General features: G+C 41.8%; 1 protein-coding gene across 2 annotated transcripts in view; it reads left to right on the forward strand.

Moving 5' to 3' along the window:
- Positions 1-26,056, forward strand: part of yes1 (YES proto-oncogene 1, Src family tyrosine kinase) — a 144,958-nt gene that overhangs the window by 72,347 nt on the left and 46,555 nt on the right. For both annotated transcript variants that reach the window (XM_060932142.1, XM_060932132.1), the window contains 3 exons: positions 9,107-9,394; positions 22,675-22,774; positions 23,192-23,290. In XM_060932142.1, the coding sequence (XP_060788125.1) occupies positions 9,115-9,394; positions 22,675-22,774; positions 23,192-23,290 (479 nt within the window). In that variant the 5' untranslated portion in view covers positions 9,107-9,114. The remainder of the gene's footprint in view (positions 1-9,106; positions 9,395-22,674; positions 22,775-23,191; positions 23,291-26,056) is intronic.

Raw genomic sequence — 26,056 nt, forward strand, 5'->3', positions numbered from 1 at the left:
TATATATATATATATATATATATATATATGAGAGTGATTCCATGCTTATGGGTACTGAAATGGGGACATGAACTTATTCACCTAAAACCATTTCTTTTTTTACCATCAGGTCACAAAACATGTAATCTTTAATGAATGATATGTTAAAAGATAACTTTAATTTTCTGAGATGTAATAAAAACATATTTATATGCCAAAGTCAAGCCTATGAGTTCCAAAATGATGTCTGTTACATTACTTCTGTTACGATTGTCCATCTCGCGTCTGTTACAAATTAATTACGATCTAGCTCTATACCATGTTAATCTTATTGAAAGAATGTGTATGTTTATTCTACTACACATGTTTATTAATTATATTTGCTAAAACATCACCTTCCTATGTTTCAAAAAGTAATTCTACATTGTTAAAATTGAGAATATATATGTCCACAACACTTCTGTTACATTCTGACTTTGGCATATAAATATGTTTTTATTACATCTCAGAAAATTAAAGTTATCTTTTAACATATCATTCATTAAAGATTACATGTTTTGTGACCTGATGGTAAAAAAAGAAATGGTTTTAGGTGAATTTTTAAAAATAAGTTCATGTCCCCATTTCAGTACCCATAAGCGTGGAATCACTCATATATAAAAGCTCTGTCTGTACTGTCAAGACCTGAGTCATATCAGATATTTTCCCCAAAAGACCTCGAGTTAAGAAACTGTCACAAAGTGTTCAATAGAAACTACCACATTGGCTAGCAAACAAACATGAAATGAAACTATATTTTGAGTTTTATCCGTTACACTATATGACCAAAGGTTTGTGGACGTCTGATCATCACACTGGTATGTGGTTCTTCCTCAGAATGTGTGTTACAATTTTGCTTCACTGGAACTAAGAGCCACAAAGCTGTTCCAGCAAAACAACGCCCCTGTGCACAAAGCACGCCCCACGAAGACTTGGTTTGCCAAGGTTGGAGCGGAAGAACTCGAGTGGCCTGCATAGAACCCGGACCTGAACGCAGTCTACGACCCTGGCCTGAACACTCGGGGTTACTGAAATTCATTTTGGGTGACTCTTGGAAGTAGTTTGGGACGTCATGCATAGCTGCATGAGTCGGACTTGGTGTGTCCCCGTGAAGAAATGGAGAGGGAGTGTCATCACCACACTGATTTGGAGAACTTCCTTATTGCAACCTTTAAACATACAGGCAGTGAGATTCTTATCTTTATACAGCAGGGAGATTATAACTCCTGCTGTTATCGCTAAACTCGTGTTTCAGATGTTCTGTTCTTTGTGAGAACTGTACAAATGGTGGGATTGTCCAAGTACAGTGACTTTTTATTAAAAAAAAAAAGTTTCTCTTTCATCAGTCAGCCATGTGTCTCTAAAAGCTTAGCTTGTGTTACAAAGTCACATGCTCAAAGCTGTTTTTAAGCATCTCAAACACTGTTTTTATCAAAGCTTTTGGCAGTGTGCTGTTCAATTTCAGAGCTATTTCCAGTAGGGATGCACCATGTGCCTAAATTTTAATATTCGCATATCCGAAAGCAGAATGAAAAGCCTATTTGTTTTAACCACTAGAAGAACAAAAATATTTTCAATAGGGTCTAATAAAGTACCATTTTCCCACTGCTCTTAGACTTTCGTCGTCTTGGTACCAGTGGTCTTTTTGGAGGCGTTTGAGGTTCACAGCCCTAATCTATAGAAATCCTGAATAGAAATATTAAACAAACAGCAAAGGCTTTCCTGAATGTCAGCTCTGTCTTTCAGCATATAGCTCTGCTGTAGCAGTGTGTGCGCTCCGGCATCGGCTGAAAGCATTAATGGAAACACATGACCTCTCTTTGTCCTGCAAGCTTCCTTCCCCATGAGAGTGAAAAGACTGTCAGCTCTTGTGTCTTGCACATGGGGCTGGACGACATGGACAGAACCTGATCACAATACGGATAATTTGAATATTGACTATCACAATCTATTACGTTTACTCTAAAATTGATGAAAACATTAGCTATACAAAGTAATGTCAGGCATTCCTGACAGGTTTTTGATTTTTTTTTCTTTTTTTAAAAATATAACTCCACTAAAAGGCCCTTTTTCTTTTCTCCTTTTGTTAGGTCTGTTCAGTGTCCCTTCCAGTCACAAATGAGAACAAGAGAAACATAACATTCGTCAAAATGGGAACAATAATAGAGAAAATCAAGTCAATATTAAAACGCTATTCAAGGGACATTCCACCGAATGGGTGCCATCTGCTTGTTGTACCACTCCCAAATTAAACTTGATTTGTTATATCTTTTCAACACTGATTATAATAACACCCATATTTAACTATTCAAAATGTGTATTGGTCAACCTCAGGCTATGTTACAAGGTTTGGAAGTCAAAGATGGCTGCATTTTTTTTTTTTTTTCCAGTCCTGTTACCAAAACTCTGAAAGTAACAGGACTGAGTTTTTAGCCTAGGATTAGCTAATACATGGATTTAAGCCACATGGCGTCATCGCTAATAGCATGACCACACTTGGCACATTCTAGTGATTTACCAAAAATCTGTATTTTTAAAATAAACATCATCTAAGAAATAATTTAAGTAACAGGACGGTATGTTGACATTGACCTTATCAGTCAAAGTTAAAAAATCATCAAATATACAGAAAAGTAAATGAGAGAACTAACTTTTGGTCTTCCCATGGCCTTCAGAAGACACAACTGATGTAACTTCCTGTTGAGCATGTGATTTATGGAATGTTCCAAATTTGTCAGATGGGGTAATATGTTTGGGTAACAGGACTGAGTGAAAACCCAGGGACACAACCAAAATGTGTATTTTAACGAAGATATTGTGGATTTCTTATGAAAAATATATTTAAACCATGGATAGGATATGGAGTCACACAACAGTGCAAAAGAAATACTGTTTCTGAAGGATTTTAATCATAATATTTCATAGTTAAGTATAAAGTTAGTGCAGGGACAGGTAACACATGCTGTTTTTCAGTGTGTTAGGTAGTTTTTATTAATCCTTACAATTATATATCTTAAATTTGAAATCAGATCAATGTGCAGGACATTCTGCGTAATAAGAGTGTATTTTAAAGTACATTTTTATGTGCATTTATACATATAATTTTCTAGGGACGGAAATGGCACCGATTCGGTGGAATGGCTCTCAACTTATACCCTGTCCACACTAGGGATTTTGTACCGATACGATACTACTTTCGTACCGCAACACCTGTCCACACTAGCAACTATACCGGTACTGTAGCGGTATAACTGTATCGGTACGAAACCCACAAATGTATGGGTTTCGTACTGGTACAGTATCGGTACTGTAGCGCTTCGCTGTAGTGTGGACAAATGAAGCGGTTCTTTATCGATACAAATATAATGCGCATGCGCAATGAACCATTACTACTTCTTCCGGTTATTCATACAATACAATACGCCCGCGCTTTCCAGCTATAAATAAAATGTCAAAATGGCTCAAAACGACCGTGGAGCTACGTACATGGAGCCAAGATGAAGTTATGTGTTTGTTGGAGCTTTGGGGAGACGAGCGATGCCAGGAACAGTTAGTGAAGAACAGAGATTCGTTTTCTTTGTTTCTTTCTCAACTGCCTCGCGCGTTTTATACAATTCGACTGAATAAATGACCACCAGAAATACAGACTGTACATTGACAACAAAAAGCACACACGCATTGTTTCATCTGCCATATTCTTGGAAGGAAGTTACTCGGTAACCACGGAAACATTTCGCGCACGCGCATTTCAACTACCGTGAAAGAAAACCGCAAACATTTCTCGCTAGTGTGGACAGATGCACTAAACTGTACCGGTATACTTTGTATCGATACAGTTATACCACTTTCGTACCGGTATAAGTGTGAACACAGCTTCTCATCTCATCTCATTATCTCTAGCCGCTTTATCCTTCTACAGGGTCGCAGGCAAGCTGGAGCCTATCCCAGCTGACTACGGGCGAAAGGCGGGGTACACCCTGGACAAGTCGCCAGGTCATCACAGGGCTGACACATAGACACAGACAACCATTCACATTCACACCTACGGTCAATTTAGAGTCACCAGTTAACCTAACCTGCATGTCTTTGGACTGTGGGGGAAACCGGAGCACCCAGAGGAAACCCACGCGGACACGGGGAGAACATGCAAACTCCACACAGAAAGGCCCTCGCCGGCCCCGGGGCTCGAACCCAGGACCTTCTTGCTGTGAGGCGACAGCGCTAACCACTACACCACCGTGCCGCCTGAACACAGCTTTAGTTTCAGAAATCCAAATGACACAAGTACCTCATCTTTTAGTTGAACTGATGGCCTAAGTGTTGTGGGGGGGAGGGAGTTTCACACTCATGCTCCTCTGTGCTTGTTTTTGTTACAGCGCACACCTAGTATTACTGCTTGGACTGATACCTTGTCATGGTGTAGTAGCTTGTGTGCCTCTTACGACCCCAAGGGCTCGTACTGGTGGGGGCCTTCAGGTCCTCGGTAGGTTTAACCATGCCAGAGTTGGTCTTGGGATAGGGGCCAGATGAAAATCAGTCCACCGGGGTCCATACCCCAACAACTGTGCTGAGGTCCGCAGCATGCCAACCTGCACATGAGTGAAGCATGGAGGTACCATATTGCCGATTGACTGGGATTAGCCATTGCGTGCTACCTATATCAAGAGGGTCTGGAGGCCAACCATCAGAATATGGAAAACTAGGTATTGGGCGAGCTACCTAGTGGGCGTAGAGGCTACAGTCTACATCCGGACAGCTGCCAGGAACGGCCAAGGGCACAGTGACTACCATCTTCCCTTAGAGGACACAAGCCTGAAGTGGCCAGCCTGCCTTAGTCAGTTCAAGTCAAGGTCAGCCCACTGACTCTACCCAATTTGACCGCTTCTCCAGCTATACACATGGTGATTTGCATCTCCCAGTGAGTCCACTCTGTGTCCTCTGGATGAAGGAAGCGCTCTACCCGCTACTGACTCTTCATCATACAATTCGCGTCGGTCTGACGGGAAGCGACATTGCAAGCATGATGGATCAAGGGCAAAGCCCTCGGGACTCCCTGACCCTGATTTTCCCAGAAGCTGCTGCAAATACATCTCCCACCACTAGTAGCTCCTAGCGCTTACCTTAGTGATGATGTGAATCAGCTGCTGAAAGGTGGCTTTTGCATCATTGGTGATTTAGACCAGTGTTTCTCAACCAGTGGGCTGCAAATCCCCCCCCCCCCAAGTTGATGCTAATTTTTACTCATAGTAAGGTACGATTGCTGGGCTGCATCCGACATCACGTCAGCCTCATTAAGCTACAGTCACGCTGCAGCTCGTGATGCTTTGCAATGGGTTATCGATGAAAAATGAGGCATTTTTGTGGCGATGCATGGCGATTATATACCAAAAGTTGTGGTCACTCAGCAGGTGAACGCTTGACTGTCATGCCTTTACATGCTTGAGTCTGGCACAACTCGAGCAGCTACGTGTGTTCACGGAAATTGTTGTGCGTGCGCTTGGGACCCAGTCATTATGGGAAACGCCTGATACTGATTTGAGCGCAGTCAGCATGCGTGGATACGGACGCTGTTTTCACAGAGGCTTTGTGAGGTATTATCATTATCACCGTCATGTTTGTTTCTAGCCATGTTTATATAATGCTGTTTAAATATTCTGCTTTATGATTTGTTTTTGTAAAAATCATGCCTGCTAATAAACACACTTCCTGCACTTAGATCCATCCACTGCCGTCTATCTTGTAGTGTCCTGATCCCCAGATCTTTAACCCAGCCACATATAAAAAGTTGTACGCCTCCATGCTCTTCCAGGTTTTCATCTGTGTGTCCATGTAGAACGATGTCTGCAGCAACATCTGTTTGAGATGTCGGGGAACTCAATGGCTGGATAATTTTCCAACTCTGAGGAAAAATCCTTCTTTGTTAGCGTGTAAGGATCTAACCCCATTGAGTGGTTTCTATATCCACTTCTTTTGAGTGTACTGTACTTCTTGGTTTTAATAACTTGCTTGTTTGCTGAACACAAACATGGCATTAAGTTCTTGTGTTAATGGACCAGACTCCACTTTTGGATCATTAATCCCTTTTGACGGAGAATGACCCGCATGCATGGTTTGGCTTCTGGCACATCCATACAGTTTTAAATACAATACTTAGAATTAAAACCAGTTTGTTTTATTGCATTTATTTAATTCCTGGGCTCCCATCTGGAACAGGGAGTGATGCTGCATCCCATTAATACACTTTGCAGTAGATTATTAGGTTCTTATAGAATAGATGAGCCAAAATAATTGGGGATCTTTTTTTTTTTTTAAATGGTCCCTGACTCGTTACAAGTACGAATAGGTGGGCTTTAAAGTAGAAAAAGTTGAGAACCCCTGATTTAGACAATATAAGAAAATATCTATCAGGAGACATGCTTTAATCGTCCTACGATATGCATCGCCATATCGCACAGCTGTACTTGCTCAACAGCGCTACTTTCTGCATCAAAGTATTGCCAGATGTAGCTTCTTTTAGCCATATGTTCTCCCTGATGTCATGTGGGGATAATTATACCCCTGCTCTGAAGAAGGGGGGGTATACTGGTTTACCACTTTCTGTCTGTATCTCCGTATTTCCATCTGTCCGAAACACCCTTTTTCTCAGTAACCACAAATCATAGCCACTTGGTACCGAGCTTCAGCTTGGGGTTCTATACCATGTATACCGTTTTCAGGTCTATTGCACATCGACTTCCTGTTTACCGACTGAATGTATTTACGAAACAAATGGTGTGGATTTTGACTCTCAAGAAGGTAAAATGCTGTTTCAAAATGACAGTTTACCAGGATGCTATTTGAAATCCCTGGAGAGAACACTGCTCTTTACTTACTCATTTTAGGATTAAATATTTGTTGAAGTCAACATTCATAATAAGTGTCCTATTCCTTTGATTGCTTGCATTCTGATATAAGCGAGAGCAGGGGGGGATACATAAGTGAGCAGTAGCGCACGGTTGATCCGGTTAATAGTAGTGATTTAGTGATCTCACCTATTCAAACACCTCGTGCTACAAACAGTTAACCAGGTATACACAAATTAAGGAGCACTTTACATGATTGAATTTACTGAGTGTTTATCCTTCAGTCCATCCATCATGTACACCGCTTGTCCATCAGGGTTGTGGAGAAGCTAGAGCCGATCCCAGCTGCCTTCGGGCAAGACGTGGAGTACGCCCTGGGCAGGTCACCAATCTATCGGAGGATTAACATGGAGAACAACCATTCACACTCACGTTTACACTTATGGGCAATTTAGGCTACATCCACACGACAACGGCAACGAGATGTTATTTAAAAATATATCGCGTCCAAATGGGCAACGATCAGTAAAATATCAGGTCCATATGGCAACGCAACGCTTGCTGAAAACGATGCAATACACATGCCACACCTCTAGGGGCGCTGTAAGACGGTCCCTTCGGAGACACCAGAAGAATAGAAGAAGTAAGGACGCATGCACATAAACTATTATGCGCGAGACTTCATATTAGCCACAAAGTCAGGAAAATCTGTTCGTAAAATTACATTATAATGACCAAATACAATGAAAAGTATTTTTCCAGTCTCACCTGTGAAAGGTAATCCCATGTGATCCTGTTTGGACGGCAAACCTGTTGGTACAGTTAAACGCAGCTAATCTTTATTCTCCGCTTTGACCTATCCAATATGGCGGCGAGGATGACGTATGATTCTACGCGGAAGGCGGCGTCTTTAATGGTCCGGAATAAATTGAATGCTACACGTTGATGGATTAATTTGCTCTTCTACGCCCTTTTTGAGGAATGTATTGTAGGACTTACTGTAAACCAACATCTGAAGAGGTGAGATCGCTCCTTTTTTTCCCTATTTTTGCTGGCGGGATTGACTCTGCCCTAAGGGCAGAGTCTCTCTCTCTCTCTCACTTTGCACCATTACACAATAAATATTCACAGTGAAAATATTTTGTAAGCGCGTTTCATGAACCAAGTTATAGGATTTGTTGACAACTCGCATCGAGTTCGTTACACTTCTACCCGGCGTGAAGCACTCACAGTCATGTGGTTGTGACGTCATCGTAAACAAATCCGTTCTACTCATCCAGACGACTTCACAACGTCAACGTTGCCAGATCTTTCCACTCTGGAACCCGTTCTCAAAAAGATTGCGTTTTGGGCACCCAAAACGCCGGTGCCGTGTGGACGCCAGGCCTAAACGATAAGCAATTGTATCGGAGTCACCTGAATCCGTTGCCGTGTGGACAGGGCCTTAGAGTAGCCAGCTGACCAAATCTGCATGTCTTTGGACTGTGGGAGGAAAACTATGCATGTTCTCCCTGTGCCTGCAAACTCCAGATAGAAAGGCTTCAATTGGCCACGAGGTTCGAACCCAGAACCTTCTTGCTTTGAGGCGACAGTGCTACCCTGCTGAATGTTTAGCAGAGAGAATTATTCCTGCAAGGAAATTTTACAGAATGAAGAACCTGCTCCATATCTAACTGAAGGTGGTCAAGCTCATATTGGCCGAGACCAGCTTGAATAGTTTTTTCTTGTGTGAGTGCCTCCCTTTGTGTACGTCCTCTACGCATCCTATATTGCGATCTAAACGTGAACACTCAATCTATCTTAAAACTGTAGTCGGAGCTTAAGTCACATGTTGGTCTATTGGCTGGCTATGTTGATGGCCAAGAAACACAGTTCATTTGTATTTTGAAACTATGTAGAAAACGATAAGTTAATCATTACTAGGTGCTCCATAAATTCAGACAGATAATATATGATCAGATTTTATCCAGTTGCCAGGATCTCTCCGAATAAATTGAGGTTTATCGTTGGACTTGAATTACATGCTATAATGTCAGATATGAACAAGAGCCAATGTTTAATTGACAGGCAGGATGTCAGAACACGACATTGTGCTCGTCTCTCTGACAACAGCCAGTGAAGGAACCAACATGCTAATAAATGTATTGTTTTAGGTGTTGGGTATTAAATGAGAAACCGGTGGATCAGGGGTCGGTAGTTAGATATGACCTGCTAACCTAACCTAACCTCTTGCCATCTCTTTACAGGCTTGATAATGGGCTGTGTCAAAAGTAAAGAGGACAAAGGACCATCACTGAAGTACCGACCAGATGCTTCAAACCCTACCCCTGTTCCCTCCCACATGGGCCACTATGGGCCAGACCCCACCCAGATAGGCCAGTCACCTGCCCTCAAGGGTCCCAACAGCAACTACAATAGCCACGCCTCTACCATCACTCCATTTGGTGGCTCCTCATCCACCATCACTCCCTTTGGTGGAGCAGCTTCTTTTTCCTCAGTGACCGTGAGCAACCCCTTCCCTGGTGGCGTCACAGGTGGGTGGTTGACTGTCGTGATTTTGTCCTATTTGAATGAATGAACGAGAGATATTGTTAGAAAGTGTTAACAATTCAACCCGTCCATTTCATCTGGATTCGTGTGCTACTTTTTGTTTGTCCTCTTTCAAAAGCGGCATAAAGCTTCTTCTCAGGTTTTGATTGTATCATATGTAAATTGCATGCCATGTGGCACCACTGTGTATGTTAGCTGCCATTTTGAAGGCTGAATAGAGGACAGACTGCATCTTATTGTGTCTGTGCTTCATCAAGAAAATTTTTCAGTTCTGATAACGGACTGCTCGAATCCACTTAACTACATACAATGTTGGATGTGGGAGTTGGCAGGCTTCTGTTCACTTAAATTTTTAGACCATGCTCTTGGATAAGGAGAGGGTTTGTGTGCAAGTCCGTTTAAATGGAATCCGTAGTTTGGGGGAAGTAGATAAGGATCACAATTTTATCAACTTTTTATTGTTCATCATTTAAGTAATTTTAGCCGCCTTTATCCCTCTAGTTACATTTCGTGTTTTCAGTGAACTAAAAGGTTGGTCCTAAATATGGCGACCACAAAACAAGTCAGGTAACTAAATGCTACAGTGTAAAGTAAGTGTGTGTATCAAGATAGAGATGGATATAATATAAAATTGTTATACCCCAGCCGAGGGGAAAACTTAGCATAGCATAAAAAAAACTTGACTTCCCCTTTCCCTACTCCCAAGGACGGCCAGTGCCACCGTCAATTACAGTCCAAAGTACAACTTGTTTATTTCAGCAAAAGGAAGTTAGCATCAGGGTGAGCATGGCCCAAAATAACAAACAAAATCTGTTTTAATGACCTAATTTACCCAGACAACAAAGGAAAACAAAAGAAAATACAGGGATCTTACCGAACCCCCTGACCTAAACGGGGGGAAAATGGAATGCAACAAAAAGGGCTTCTCACCTCTACAGTTACCTGGACTGCCTTAGGAAAATAGTTTATAATATTTACAATTTAAGCACTTTAATCAGTGAGCAACAGAAGACACGGTCCTGTTGGGAACCAGGAGAAAGTGAAGCACAGTTCTCTTCTCCAGAGAGCATTTTAAAGCCGGTGCAATCAGCTGCCGCCACCTACAACTGAAAACAGGAACATATGAACAGCGCCCCCATCAGGCAGGGAGGGAAAACAGCGACAACAAAAAGTAAGCAAACACACATTATGACCCAGGATCATAACTTGTATATACATGCAGTGGTGCTTGAAAGTTTGTGCACCCTTTAGAATTTTCTATATTTCTGCATAAATATGACCTAAAACATCAGATTTTCACACAAGTCCTAAAAGTAGATAAAGAGAACCCAGTTAAACAAAAGAGACAAAAATATTATACTTGGTCATTTATTTATTGAGGAAAATGATCCAATAGTACATATCTGTGAGTGGCAAAAGTATGTGAACCTTTGCTTTCAGTATCTGGTGTGACCCCCTTGTGCAGCAATAACTGCAACTAAATGTTTCCGGTAACTGTTGATCAGTCCTGCACACCGGCTTGGAGGAATTTTAGCCCATTCCTCCATACAGAACAGCTTCAACTCTGGGATGCTGGTGGGTTTCCTCACATGAACTGCTCGCTTCAGGTCCTTCCACAACATTTCGATTGGATTAAGGTCAGGACTTTGACTTGGCCATTCCAAAACATTAACTTTATTCTTCTTTAACCATTTTTTGGTAGAACGACTTGTGTGCTTGTGTTCATTGTTCCATCAATGATGGTAAGCCGTCCTGGCCCAGATGCAGCAAAACGGGCCCAAACCATGATACTACCACCACCATGTTTCACAGATGGGATAAGGTTCTTATGCTGGAATGCAGTGTTTTCCTTTCTCCAAACATAACGCTTCTCATTTAAACCAGAACGTTCTATTTTGGTCTCATCTGTCCACAAAACATTTTTCCTTCTGGCTTGTCCACGTGATCTTTAGCAAACTGCAGACGAGCAGCAATGTTCTTTTTGGAGAGCAGTGACTTTCTCCTTGCAACCCTGCCATGCACACCACTGTTGTTCAGTGTTCTCCTGATGGTGGACTCATGAACATTAACATTAGCCAATGTGAGAGAGGCCTTCAGTTGCTTAGAAGTTACCCTGGGGTCCTTTGTGACCTTGCTGACTATTCCATGCCTTGCTCTTGGAGTGATCTTTGTTGGTCTACCACTCCTGGGGAGGGTAACACTAGTCTTGAATTTCCTCCATTTGTACACAATCTGTCTGACTGTGGACTGGTGGAGTCCAAACTCTTTCGAGATGGTTGTGTAACCTTTTCCAGCCTGATGAGCATCAGCAATGCTTTTTCTGAGGTCCTCAGAAATCTCCTTTGTTCGTGCCATGATACACTTTCACAAACATGTGTTGTGAAGATCAGACTTTGATAGATCCCTGTTCTTTAAATAAAACAGGGTGCCCACTCACACCTGATTGTCATCCCACTGATTGAAAACACCTGACTCTAATTTCACCTTCAAATTAACTGCTAATCCTAGAGGTTCACATACTTTTGCCACTCACAGATATGTAATATTGGATAATTTTCCGTGTATATAAATAAAAAAAATTCTCATTTGTTTAACTGGGTTCTCTTTATCTACTTTTAGGACTTGTGTGAAAATCTGATGATGTTTTAGGTCATATTTATGCAGAAATATAGAAAATTCTAAAAGGTTCACAAACTTTCAAGCACGTGTGCGTGGGGGGGTTTATTGTGCAAGTCTTAGGCACTTTTTTTTTTTATATAAATACAAACTTTTGTTATAGGTTTCTACTTTATGACTTGTGCATTATCAAGTCAGTACAAAACCATTTTAGAGTCCAAACGTTTGTTTTCCAGCACAAAATTAAATGTTTTATAGAATTTCATTTTTTTTTTTGTATCTGAGCAGCATATTACATAAGAGACCATGGTTTTGGTGCAAATTTAAGAAGCGAGTGTGATAAAGTGTCCAGAAGAACTGTGGCTGGTTCTGCAAGATGCTCAGTAAAATCTACAGCTCATTTCCTTATCAAACTGCAGTTGTTATACCTGAGACTACTATTTTTATAAAGCAATTGATCGTCTCGCACCAAATATTGACTTTGTTTCATTTATTTTGGCTTACTGCTGTTTATAGTGGTGTTTTTTTTTTTTTTATAAATCATTTGAAAACTTGCATTTGAAAATGGAACTGCTCTAATGGTGATGATACACGGGGCAACTTTTTGGGCAATGTGAGCAATGTTGCTGGGCAATTGCGTTTTGACTCTTTTCTATTGAGATTGGGCAACATTGTTTCTTTCTGAATGGTTTTGATAATCTCTGGCAACTTTTTGAGATAAGCCAATCAGAACGCAAGTATCGAGTCATGTGACCTCCGGTGAGGTTCGGATCAGAAATTTCAAACAAATATGGCGGCCGCTCAGTGTCAGTGGAGTGAAGAGATGGAGAGACTCCTCATCTGTTTTTACGCCGGTAAGTTGTTATTTTAATATTCTATATGGAGGAATTTACCTCACCAAAGCTCTAAAAAACAACAGACAGCTTGATTAAATGGTCAAAAATTAAGACATCGATTTTTTTTTTTTTTAGCTACTGTAAACTGCCGTTGCTAACTGTTGTTGCCCATTGTTAGTTGCCCTGAAAAGTTGCCCTGTGTCTCACCTAGTTGCCCGTTGCCAGCAACATTGCTCGGCAACATTGCCCAAAAAGTTGCCTCGTGTATCATCACCATAAGAATATGCTTCATATTTAAGTTTAATGTCTGTGCCCATGTTTTCTATCATTTGCCACACTATTCTTCCTGTTATATAAGGAAAAGAGACACTTGTATGGGAGATTACCAGAAGATTTTAACAATCGTTTTAGCTAGTCTGTGCAATCTATCCTGAAAAAGCAGTGTAAAACCCAAATATTTCATTTGGAAAGGGTTACATAAGAAGGCAAAATCCAGGGAATACGAATGTGGTAATACACTCGGGCTTAGCTCAATTTCCAGGAAGTTATTTGGACAGCTCATGTGTAAACAGGTGTCAATTCCAAGAAAGGTGGTGGTGTATTTATTATCGGACACTCCGGCATGTGTTGATATAAGTATTTTAAATGTTTCGCATGGTAAGAAATAACGGGATGAAAAGTCAGGGGAAAGAAGAAAAATGCATGGAAATTGTAGTGATCCTGAAACGAAGCCGTTGTTGGCCGTTCATGCCAAAGTTGAAATTCTTCATGGTTTGATATGGTATGAATCAGGATAAGAATGTAGGAAAACATGCCTAGTGAGGAAATACCTTAAAACACTGATGCCATGATTAGTGAAGCGTACACAGTCCACATGCAGGAGATAAAAGACCTTTATATCAACATTAAGGTGGATTAGTACTCATGGTATTAGTACTGCTTACTCATTTTCCTGAAGAATTTCCCCAAAGTGGGACTTTAAATGCTGATGTAACCATAATAAATGTATACAGAGACGAAAATGTATGCAAATGAATCCGCTGACGCAAATCCTGTACTGATGTGTCACGCTTGGTTACAGTTGTCCGTGTGGAATAAACAGTGATGCTAATGTGGATTGTTTCTGTTCAGTTTTCTCTGAGAATCTCTTCATTTCCTCAGGCAATGCAGTGAATAGCTCTATTGATACTGCTGGTCTCTCTTCAGCATTTTTCAGTGGAATATTTGTTGTGTCATGTCTGCACTCAGAAAGATACTGCTGATAACTAAATCTTTGTCTGACGTCTATAAACTTCTCATGCATTGCATTCATTTAGCGAGTGAATTCGGCTATTTTGTGCCCTGGGACAAGGGGAATTCGGACATTAGCTGTGCCATTTACAGTTTTCAAGTCTGAAGTTCTTCAAGAGGGAGGGTCTCACTATGCCTTGGAAACGGCTGAAAATTTTTCACTATGGACCAAATGTTTCAAACCTTATGCAACTGAGATTTCCACAAGGGAATGGTCCTGATGTTCGGTCAATTTTTTTTAAAAATTTATTTATTATCTCATCTCATTATCTCTAGCCGCTTTATCCTGTTCTACAGGGTCGCAGGCAAGCTGGAGCCTATCCCAGATGACTACGGGCGAGAGGCGGGGTACACCCTGGACAAGTCACCAGGTCATCACAGGGCTGACACACAGACAACCATTCACACCTACGCTCAATTTAGAGTCACCAGTTAACCTAACCTGCATGTCTTTGGACTGTGGGGGAAACCGGAGCACCCGGAGGAAACCCACGCGGACACGGGGAGAACATGCAAACTCCGCACAGAAAGGCCCTCGCTGGCCACGGGGCTCGAACCCAGACCTTCTTCCTATGAGGCGACAGCGCTAACCACTACACCACCGTGCCGCCCTTATTTATTATTATTATTATTGTTTATTTTTAATGAGGGAAAACGCACTGCTTAATGGTCTGATGATACCCATGATGACACGCACTGTCCTGTGAGCTGATACTGGGGGGTATAACACAATGCAACCATGTATATCTGTTAGTGCTTCAAATATCTATGTACATCTGTATTTGGATTTGATCCTAAAGTGGAAGGTTTGTTTGGTTTGTGAATTCTGGCTGTGTCACTCTTCATAATTGCTCCCAACTATTTTGTTTGTATGCAGGGGTGGGAAATTTCTGTCTACAGATGGATTTCTGCCTTTTTTTTGGGGGGGGGGGGGGGGATCTAAAGTGTTTTTAAAAAAAAAACTGAAAAAAGAGCTTTGGCCAATCAGTGCGCAGGAATGCAATCGTGATTTTTTTTTTTTTTTTTTTGACTTGATCCAGCCGAAGATCAACTCGGCTAAGTGTAAATATTTCTTCTATTTATTATGAGCATATCGGTTGATGTGCATATCTGTTTCCTGTGCATACACAGGAAAAATGACTGGGCAATTTTTCCAGAGTTAAAAGTTTTTTGTTTTTTTTTCCTCAAAAATTAATTTTGCTTGATTTTGAGTTTAGAGAGTAAAAGTTGGAGTGGGAGCAAAATTACAGAGCAATTGTGTAATGGAGTTGGTTGTGGTTCATTTCGAAACACACACTGAATTGAGTAAAATACCAGATAAATGAAGCTGTTGTAAAAAGTAGTTTTAGAACAGTGTTGGAATGTGACTTGACCTGATGGGATTAAGAGTTGGCAGTGGGAGGGGTTTTCACTCTTCTCATTGAATGTAATGAAAATTTTTACCCTTCTCGTTGAATACCCCTCCCACTGCCAACCCTTTATCCCAAAACAATAGAACATATAAATTTTTTTGATGGTCAGTTATTTGTCCAAATCAATGGAGCAGATTTAAGTTTGAGTATTTATTGTGGCTGTTAGGGTGATGGTATGTATGTTTGCCTAACCACAAATGAAGTTCCCTCACAGGAAAAGAAAGTTCTCTTGAAGTTTTTGTGCTTGATACAGTCCCTAAGACTGAAGAGAATCACCTCAAGTGATCAAAACGGTTCATCACAATAGACCCCTTCGCATGTTTGTAAACAAACCGACCGTTGCCAGGATGCGCGCGCAGCCTGGACTCAGAAACAATGGCGCTGCCCATAGACCGGCATTATGAGCTGTCAGATTATGCAAAACAATTGTCGTTACAAGATCGAGAATGCTACATAAATAAGTTAATTCTAACAAGTGGACATCGCCTACCAGATCCGCATTTAATTAAAGAGTGGAAGGACGATGTTAGTAAGTTCCCTGGTATACAATGGCCAGATATATACTCGTACCTTATTGACAAAACTTCAGTGTACACCCACGAAAAACTTCGTGCCTACAAGTCTTTAGACGCATATGATTATGTGCGGGCATGTACAACTTGATTAACAATGGGACATTCATATTCACTTTGTATTAATCAAATTATGCCAGTGATGTGATGGCAATGTGGCTTTAGCTACAACAGCAAATACCAACACTAAACAGCAATTTGCAGGAGGTAATGGCATGAAAGGAGTGATAGTGTAAAGAGTGCAGCTAAGAGAAATCAGAGCTGCGTAAAAAGCGAGAGGCAGAGAGCAGAAATGAAACTGAACGGGGTGGGAGCTAGGTTAGAGCAGTCAACGTAAGCTGGAATTTAGAGTGAGGGCACACAATTTCACCTTTCCATCCTTGCTTTAAAATTGTGATTTTCGGCATGCACAAATAATGATGGCACAAAATCTGGACTGTTTGAGTCAAGCGAGAGCTCTCCTACAAACAAAATTGCATGCAAAGCTAACATGCTAACAATATTCATTACATTGTGTAACTATGACCCAGCTAATCAGACAAACGTTACCAAAGTATTTTGCTACATCAATAAACGAAGACTAGAAAGAATAAAAAAGAAAGATTTAATAAATAGCCTGATCTTACCTGTGATGAAGTGGGTGCTGCAAACCCACGCATTTTTGATAGTGCTTTCATCCCAGTCTACACGTTTGATGGCTTGTAGCCATAGACGTCGGCGATTTTTTTTTGGAATGGGTGAGATCCTGCTGGAATTCTGCACATTTTAACCCCATCACTGCTATGATTCTGACACCCGACAACACAACAACTAGGCATCGCTGAGTCTTTTTTGAGTCCAGGCTGCGCGCGCAATTTCCTCTTGCATGTGAATGACGTTTACTGCGAAGGGGTCTATGGGCAAGGTCGTGTTTTTTCACACATTCCAACTCCAGTTCTAAAACTGATTTTTACACCATCTTTTTTTTTTTTTTTTTTTTTTTTAAGTACAATCATGACATGCATGGGCGGCACGGTGGTGTAGTGGTTAGCGCTGTCGCCTCACAGCAAGAAGGTCCTGGGTTTGAGCCCCGGGGCCGGCGAGGGCCTTTCTGTGCGGAGTTTGCATGTTCTCCCCGTGTCCGCGTGGGTTTCCTCCGGGTGCTCCGGTTTCCCCCACAGTCCAAAGACATGCAGGTTAGGTTAACTGGTGACTCTAAATTGACCGTAGGTGTGAATGTGAGTGTGAATGGTTGTCTGTGTCTATGTGTCAGCCCTGTGATGACCTGGCGACTTGTCCAGGGTGTACCCCGCCTTTCGCCCGTAGTCAGCTGGGATAGGCTCCAGCTTGCCTGCGACCCTGTAGAAGGATAAAGTGGCTAGAGATAATGAGATGAGATGACATGCATACTACATAGATATTATTGTTGCTGAACTTGTGCTGAATACAAAAAAAAGTCATGTGACTCTGAAAATACTGCTTAGATTTGTTGAAATTGGCAAAATCAGAGCATGCCAAAATCATTGGAGTGCCAGAAAATGCCCTCAGACCCCAGAGGGTTAACAGATTAAGAAAGAAGGTAAGAATGAGTTTTAATGGACTTTAAAGTCAGTAAGAAGTTTGACTTGGGTTAATTTATTAATTATTGCTCAGAAATACCAATATGTTGTGTTTTCTTTCCAAACTCTCTTAGGTCCAATAGTGAGGTTTAATGGTGCTCTCTGGTAGTCTGGTTAACACCAGACCATATCACAAGTGAAATATGGTCTGGAATCCGCCTATTGAATTTTTCATAGGGGAGGTGTGGTTTACGATTGTCAACGGCCGTTTATTGGACGTTGCGAATGTGTCATTTGGCGTATACGTAGCCCATGGCCAATCATGGCAATTGTACCCGGTGACGTAGTTAGAGCGACGAAGAGGCGAAGAAGAGAAGGAAGGAGAAAGAGAAGGCAAAACAAAAATAGGAAAACAATGGCACCGAACGATTACTGCCGTTTGTGCAAGACAAAGCTTGATCGAAAGTTTGGTTCGTATCGCTCGCCGCCATGTTAAATGTGATCCGTAAACAGTCCCAAATAAACTACAAGCTTCTGTTTGTCGAGTAGTACGCGTCACCGTCTTTCCACCCCTCCCCACTCTCTGATTGGCTCCCTAACTCAGGCGAGCCTTTAGACCATAGTTTCCATGCTGTCTTTTCAGATCGGAACGATTGTGCAAAGCAGCATGGGATTTCCCAGGCTAGCTCTCTGGTGCATTTTAGTGCTATTTCAGCCAAATTGTGATGCCTTCCAAACAGTAAAATTTTGACCAAGAGAGCACTAGAATGTATGAGAGGGCACCTAGAAATGCAAAATTTTCTGGGGGAGGACCCCCAGCTGCTTCGTGGCACTTGATGAAGCCACAAATACCCCTTTTCCACCAAATCAGTTCCAGGGCTGGTTCGGGGCCAGTGCTGGTGCTGGTTCACAACTCGTTCAACTTGCGAGCCAGCTGAGAACCAGTTTGCTTTTCCATAGCTCGCGGTGCTAAGGGAAGCCACGTCATTACATCGCTGTATACGTCAGTTACGTCGCTACGTTTGCATAAACCTTGGCGTGACTATCGAAGCAAAAACAACACGGAAGAAGCAGCAACAACAACAACAATAATAATAATAATGGATGACTTCGCGTTTGTACAGCTGCTGCTTCTCGTCGCTTAAAAATGGCGATCTTTTGCGGTCTTGTTATTGTTGTTGGTCTTAACAACTCCGCCCCCGATGACGTAAGTGGCTCTTTCCTCTGGCCCAGCAGAGAGTTGGTGCTAGCCTGGAACCGTTTTTTCTGACCCCAGAGCCAGTTCTTTGTCAGTGGAAACAGAAAACCCGGTTCCAAACTAAGCACTGACCCCGAACCAGCCCTGGAACTGCTTTGGTGGAAAAGGGGCAAAAGTTTGTCTTGTGGTCCCCCCCCCCCCCCCCATTCCCACTCCTGTTTACGTGCTTGTATTGTTTTCTGATAAATTCAGTTGGTTCTATTTCTCAAAATATAAACAAACTAGTAGCCTTAACTTTGACCAGGCAGTTACTAAAGATGAATGAATACTATGTTTGTCCCAAGAGCTTTATATCTGACCACATCATGAAAGTAGCTACAGACCTCCCAGGTCCTATGGTTTCTCAGTCCTGATGGATGCCACCTATTCATATCTGCATTTGTATTAGTCAAAACCACCTGTTCATTCTGAAAAGTACATTCATGGTTGGTTACATTCCAAACTGTACATGTGCAGGAGTGGTGTTAATTTTGTAAACAAACATTTTTGATAATGAGTATTCATTGACTGACTACCTTTTATTTCATGGCTAAATTGTAATGATATAAATGGGGGGAGAAAAATTGATGGTGAAATCGGTTCATTATATCCTGATGAATAAAGACTGGACATAATGGCTGACCATTGTTTGGGCAGACGACCTAGCTTACTTCTCAAGGGAATTTTTACAGCCAGAAGAAAAATCCTTCAGCAAAATCCATCGCAGGGGCAGCACGGTGGTGTAGTGGTTAGCGCTGTCGCCTCACAGCAAGAAGGTCCGGGTTCGAGCCGCGTGGCCGGCGAGGGCCTTTCTGTGTGGAGTTTGCATGTTCTCCCCATGTCCACGTGGGTTTCCTCCGGGTGCTCCGGTTTCCCCCACAGTCCAAAGACATGCAGGTTAGGTTAACTGGTGGCTCTAAATTGAGCGTAGGTGTGATTGTGAGTGTGAATGGTTGCCTGTGTCTATGTGTCAGCCCTGTGATGACCTGGCGACTTGTCCAGGGTGTACCCCGCCTTTCGCCCGTAGTCAGCTGGGATAGGATCCAGCTTGCCTGCGACCCTGTAGGACAGGATAAAGCGGCTAGAGATAATGAGATGAGATGAGAAAATCCATCACAGTATTTGGGAAGCGGAGAAATCTAGCTTGCTCAGTTGGCTGCTTTCACAATGCTTATGGATTCTAACAGATTGGAGTCAGGGGACAGGGTGTTGGTCTGAACAAAGTAATATCTTTATATGAAAATAGTGGTTGTTACCATCCTAGTGCACAAAATGCCGTCTTCACTAACTCGCGAAACAGTAACAGAGTCGTGGTTTCCACGAACCTTCACATAGCAACAACACATCGTGTCCTAAAACAAAAATAAACCTCTGACAATACCCTTCTGTTAACAGCCCACCTTAAAGCTACCGGCACATTTTACAACAGTTATCATGAAACTGAGAAATTTTGACTAAAACCTTGACTAAAATTGAATTTAAGTTCCACTGACTAAATCTTGCCTAAAACAAAGACTAAAATGTAAGTGCAGTTTTCAATCAGTGAATAAGACTTAAAATTCTTGTCAAAATTAATGCTGTGCAGGAGACGAAATGCATTTAACCGCGCGTCCACTTTATTAGGAACACTTCCTCATGCATGCTGTTATCTAATCAGCTAATTGTGGTGGGCAGCACAATACATAAATTCATGCAGGTGCAGGTCAAGAGCTTCAGTTAATATTCGCATCAAACATCAGAATGGGTAAAAAGTGTGATCTGTGTGACTTTTGACCGTGGCATGGTTGTTTGTACCAGAAGGGCTGGTTTGAGTATTTTAGAAACTGTTCATCTGGGAATTTCTCTCACAACAGTCTCTGGAGTTTACGCAGAATGATGTGAGGGGAAGGAGAAAAATGCACTCCTCTTATTCATATCTGCACTTGTATTAGATAAAAAAAAAACGAGAGCTTCTGTTTATTCTGAAAAGGGCATTCATATTTGGTTGCGTTCCAAAGTGATACAAGTGCTCGCAGATTGTGTATCTGTTTCTCTGGTCAAATAAGGAATACAATAATTGCATACATGTCAACCTTTGGTCAATCAAACCTGTATAACCAACCTCCAAAATCCGTATTTCCCTTATAAAATCCGTATAAGATGCAAATTAAAATAATTTATGTAAAGTTTGAATGATAATTAACAATGATGTATCCCAGTTACTTTTTATTCAATATTAATAACAACAAACCTTCAGAATGAATACAAGGCTCCAATGTTCGACAAAAACAGTGTTATCAGCGTAGTTACGAAGGAAATACTTCGTTGTTTGGAGACAGGTTTCACCGAGCGGCTATTATGCGCGAGACTTCATATTAGCCACAAAGTCAGGAAAATCTGTTCGTAAAATTACGTTATAATGACCAAATACAATGAAAAGTATTTTTCCGGTCTCACCTGTGAAAGGTAATCCCATGTGATCTCGTTTGGACGGTAAACCTGTCGGTGCAGTTAAACGCAGCACATGAACGAGGCATCTTTATTCTCGGCTACTGTCTAGACGCTATACCAGAGACGGGTGAAGAATCTCCACTTTGCCACATCCAATATGGCGGCGAGGATGACGTGTGATTCTACGCAGAAGGCGGCGTCTATGTTTATATGTCTATGACTTCACGATTGGAGGGATTCTCGCAATGCAGTGTGCGCATGATCAAAAGTGGAACGAAGTCTCGCTACCACAAGATAACGCGCGATTTCATAAGACTCTTTACTGGCTGACTGTGGTGTACAGTACGTTTGTAAATGTTATGCGCTCTTTTATCATCGTGGGAATTGATTATAGCTCTAAATAAATATTGAACTTTTTTTAAAGAATCCATATAACTTTATTTATACGCCCGTATACGACGTTTATTGAATCAAATCCGTATAAAATACGGACATTCTGTATAGGTTGACGTATGTAATTGAGAGAGTCAAGAGCAGAGGACTGATTCAGTGACTGGTAATCTGGTGTTCTGAGTGGGTGTTTTTTTTTGGGGGGGCGGCACGGTGGTGTAGTGGTTAGCACTGTCGCCTCACAGCAAGAAGGTTCTGGGTTTGAACCCAGCGGCTGTCGAGGGCCTTTCTGTGCGGAGTTTGCATGTTCTCCCCGTGTCCGCGTGGGTTTCCTCCGGGTGCTCCAGTTTCCACAGTCCAAAGACATGCAGGTTAGGTTAATATGGGACGGCCTTGGGCTGAGGTGCCCTTGAGCGAGGCACCTAACTCCCAACTGCTCCCCGGGCGCTGTTAGCATGGCTGCCCACTACTCTGGCTATATGTGTGTGTTTTCACTGCTTCAGATGGGTTAAATACAGAGAGGAAATTTCATGTGTATGATGAATAAAGTTGTGCTTTCTTTCTTTTATTCACACTGATGTAATCTCTTCATCTGGGTTTCACCTGTCAGTCTAGGCCCATTTCCACCACACGTAAGCATCACCGCTCGGTGGATGAGCTGTTTATGTAATTGGAGGCAATGAATTCCGTTACTAATAGCCTTTTCTTTGAGTAATTCGGTGAGTATCCCCTATGGGCTTCTGTAAATCCTCAACCACACTGTTTTGTATCAGAGATTGGAGCTACTGAGACTACTTTAAGTCCGAGACGTAAAATAGTTTTTAACTTGTCCGGCCGGGGTGTTTTTAATTTAATTGCATGTAGTTTGATGAAATCTTGGTTTTGTGCAGAGTCCCTTATGATGCTTGTGAATCAACTTTTTTTTTTTTTTTTTTAAATAAAGGTGGTGTGACGTTTTTTGTGGCCTTATATGACTACGAAGCCAGGACATCCGATGACCTCTCATTCAAAAAAGGCGATCGATTTCAGATCATCAACAACACGTGAGTGCATAGCTCTCCTGTCTCTGACTAGGGCTGCATTGGTTGAATTTTTTTTTTTTCTCCTCCCCTCCTGCCTTGGGCTCAAAGATAATCCAGCAGCCTGAACTGAATTTGACAGGATTTTGGATTTAAATTTTTTTTTTTTAATCTGTCATTGCAGCCTGGTATCGAAGGATATCTGAGTTAATGCTGGTCTTTAATGGGCCGTCTGTTCAGTCAGAAATCCAGTTTGTCCGTCAGTAACAGCATGATGGATGAGTCCACTCTGTTGATTTATGGGGTTTTATCGAATTGCCTTGAATACCCAGGGTTCACGGTATTTTATTTCTTAGTGCTGATATCTTGACCAGCCAGGGCGTATCAGTGTTGCAGGGCTGTGTGTGTATGTATATTAATGTTTATGTGCTGGTTTTACAGAGAGGGAGACTGGTGGGAGGCCCGTTCCATCAACACAGGCAAGAAGGGCTACATTCCCAGCAATTATGTGGCTCCTGCAGACTCCATCCAGGCTGAAGAGTAAGCTAATCCTCTCCTGCTCTCATGTCATGAGCTGCCACTTTTACTCTCACTATAATTAAGAGCGTGTGTTTGGCATCACACTACAATGGCCAGGCGCTCAGAAAAACACCCAGGACTAGATAACAAAAGGGGATTCTCTCTCTCTCTCTCTCTCTCTCTCTCTCTCTCTCTCTCTCTCTGTGTGTATCACTGACATTAAGCTTTTCCAGTGGATGCATTAATACACTCTCACTGTTCTGTGCTCCTATTGAACGGGAAAGGAGGAGGAGAGAAGCCATGTCGGAACCCTTTAGCTCTTTCCAAGTGCCTTAAAGCATGACACGGGGTGGAGGGAGAACGTGGTAATAAATCAGTCAAGTAGACAGCTTCCGTTTTTCTTATTTCTGCAAGTTGTTTGTAAAACCGGAGCTGCTACTTCCAAAGCTATAGAAAACAAATATGTATCAACTTATTCTCTAATAAGCCCATTACACTCATGTTAAGATCTAATCACACGAACGAACCCATTTCTTTATGGGATGGAAATAACAAAAAAAATGAACAGATGTGCAGGGTCAAGATGGAGTTGATGATGCATGTAAAATTATTTGGCAATTGTGTTTTCAGTTCACATAGATGATAATGACTGAGTTTTTATGAATATTAATTATAAATATTGAACCCTGCTTGTATTTTTCATATTTTTTAAAAGGCAGTTTTATCAGTTTGTAGCTTTTTACCTTTACCTCACATATGTACAGTACCAGACGGAAGTTTGGAGAGACATTCTAATTCGATGTTTTTTTTCTTTATTTTTAGCAATTAAGACACTTCGTCTTAAAGTAATGATGGATGTCGTGTGTCTTTACTTAGTTGAGAGGTTCTTGACATAATATGGATTACTACAGATGTAGAATCAGGCTTTTTAAAATTTTTTTTTATTTATTTTTAAATTTACTGTTTGATTTCAAACACAAATTTTGCACAAGGCCATCTGTCTACAGCAGAAAAAAATAAAATAACAAAACGCGTCTGGAAAAATCCCAAGGGAGTCTGGAGCCAGATTCATGACATCACCTGCGGAAGCGCCAGCAGGCTGCGAGAGCTTTGCACGGTTTCAGTGCACAGCCTGTGTAGACCAAGCGCTCCCATTTCTCTCTCATTGTCCGGTCTTTTGGGAAACGATGAGTACTAATCCCATCAAGATTGGTGTTGTTACACCCTCCTACGATACATCTGTTAACCATTTTAATAATTATGCGATAACGTTGAAGAAATTTGCAGAAAACCACCAGGTCGTTTTCTCATAAACAAACCAGCGCTGACGTAGGATTCAGAGGGAGGCGTCCCGCACGCGATGTCACGAAAATCAATGTTTGCCGGGAAATCCCAAGTTTTTTCAGAGGCGGACCAATTCGCCTCAAATGGCTTGATTTCAACTGAATTTTTCTGGTATTGCACAAGGTAAAAAAAACTTTGCGCAAAATATGACGGATATTTGACCAAAGTTTAATATAAAATAGGAGAATTACATTGATCTTGCTCCTGAATTTACCCGTGATGTGCACTTTAAGAAGGCAAGAAATTGCACTAATTAACTTTTGAGGAGGCACCTGTTAATTGAAAAGCGTTCCAGGTGACTACCTCATCAAGCTGGTTAAGATAATGCCAGTAGTATGCAAAGCGTCCTCAAGGTAAACGCTGGCTACTTTAAAGAATCTGCAGTGGTTAGCACTGTCGCCTCACAGCATGATGGTTCCGGGTTTGAACCTCATGGCCAACGGGGGCCTTTCTGTGTGGCGTTTGCATGTTCTCCCCGTGTCTACATGGGTTTCTTCCAGGTGCTCTGGTTTCCTCCCACAGTCCAAAGTCAAGCAGGTTAGGTAAAAATACCAAGCCACTGGGGGTGCACAAGCCCGTGCAGCAGATGGGTAGTCAAGTCAAGTTTATTTGTATAGCTCTTTTAACAATAGACATTGTCGCAAAGCAGCTTGACAGAATTTTAATCACTTTAAACACGAGCTAATTTTATCCCTAATCTATCCGCAGTGAGCAAGCCTGTGGCAAGGGAAAACTCCCTCAGACAACATGAGGAAGAAACCCCGAGAGGAACCAGACTCTAAAGGGAACCCATCCTCATTTGGGTGATGATGGATAGCGATATTATAAATAACTCGCTTCTATAACAGTGTCCTATGGACCCTTTTCACGTGACGTCATGACAAACGCGGCCGCCATTTTGGACATGTACTACCAGTAGTTTACCACAGCCAACATTTTGGAACGGCAGCAAAGAAAGTGTTTATTTTCAGCAAGACTTCCATCATGCCACTATATTGTTGTGCACCTGGATGTAGTAACCATCAACAAACAAGGCAAGGGTTATCATTTTATCGGATCCCGGTAGATGCTGACCGACGGAGAAGATGGATAGCGGCATACCAATGCTTGTGTAGTGACCACTTTGTTGGAGGTAAGACGAATAAAATTAGGCAGAAAAGGCATTACATTGCTGTTAACATTCTGTGGCGGCGAGTGTGTAACCAAATAGGCTAAAATAACCCATTGTAACCTCTTTGTTCTTCTGTAGTAGCTATTAGCTAACGACATTAGCTAGCGTTGTGTTCCTTTGCTGTTGGTAGACTGTAGGACAGATCAGAGGCAGTGTCCTACAAACAGCGCTTAATTTGAGGGGGAGCAAGCCGGAGCGCGCTCCGGAACCTCGGGCGTTGGCTCCGGCAGCTATTTACACTGGATCCGGTGATCCGACACCTCTTTTGACTA

Source organism: Neoarius graeffei, chromosome 1 (assembly GCF_027579695.1).
Source record: "Neoarius graeffei isolate fNeoGra1 chromosome 1, fNeoGra1.pri, whole genome shotgun sequence".
Lineage (NCBI taxonomy): Eukaryota > Metazoa > Chordata > Actinopteri > Siluriformes > Ariidae > Neoarius > Neoarius graeffei.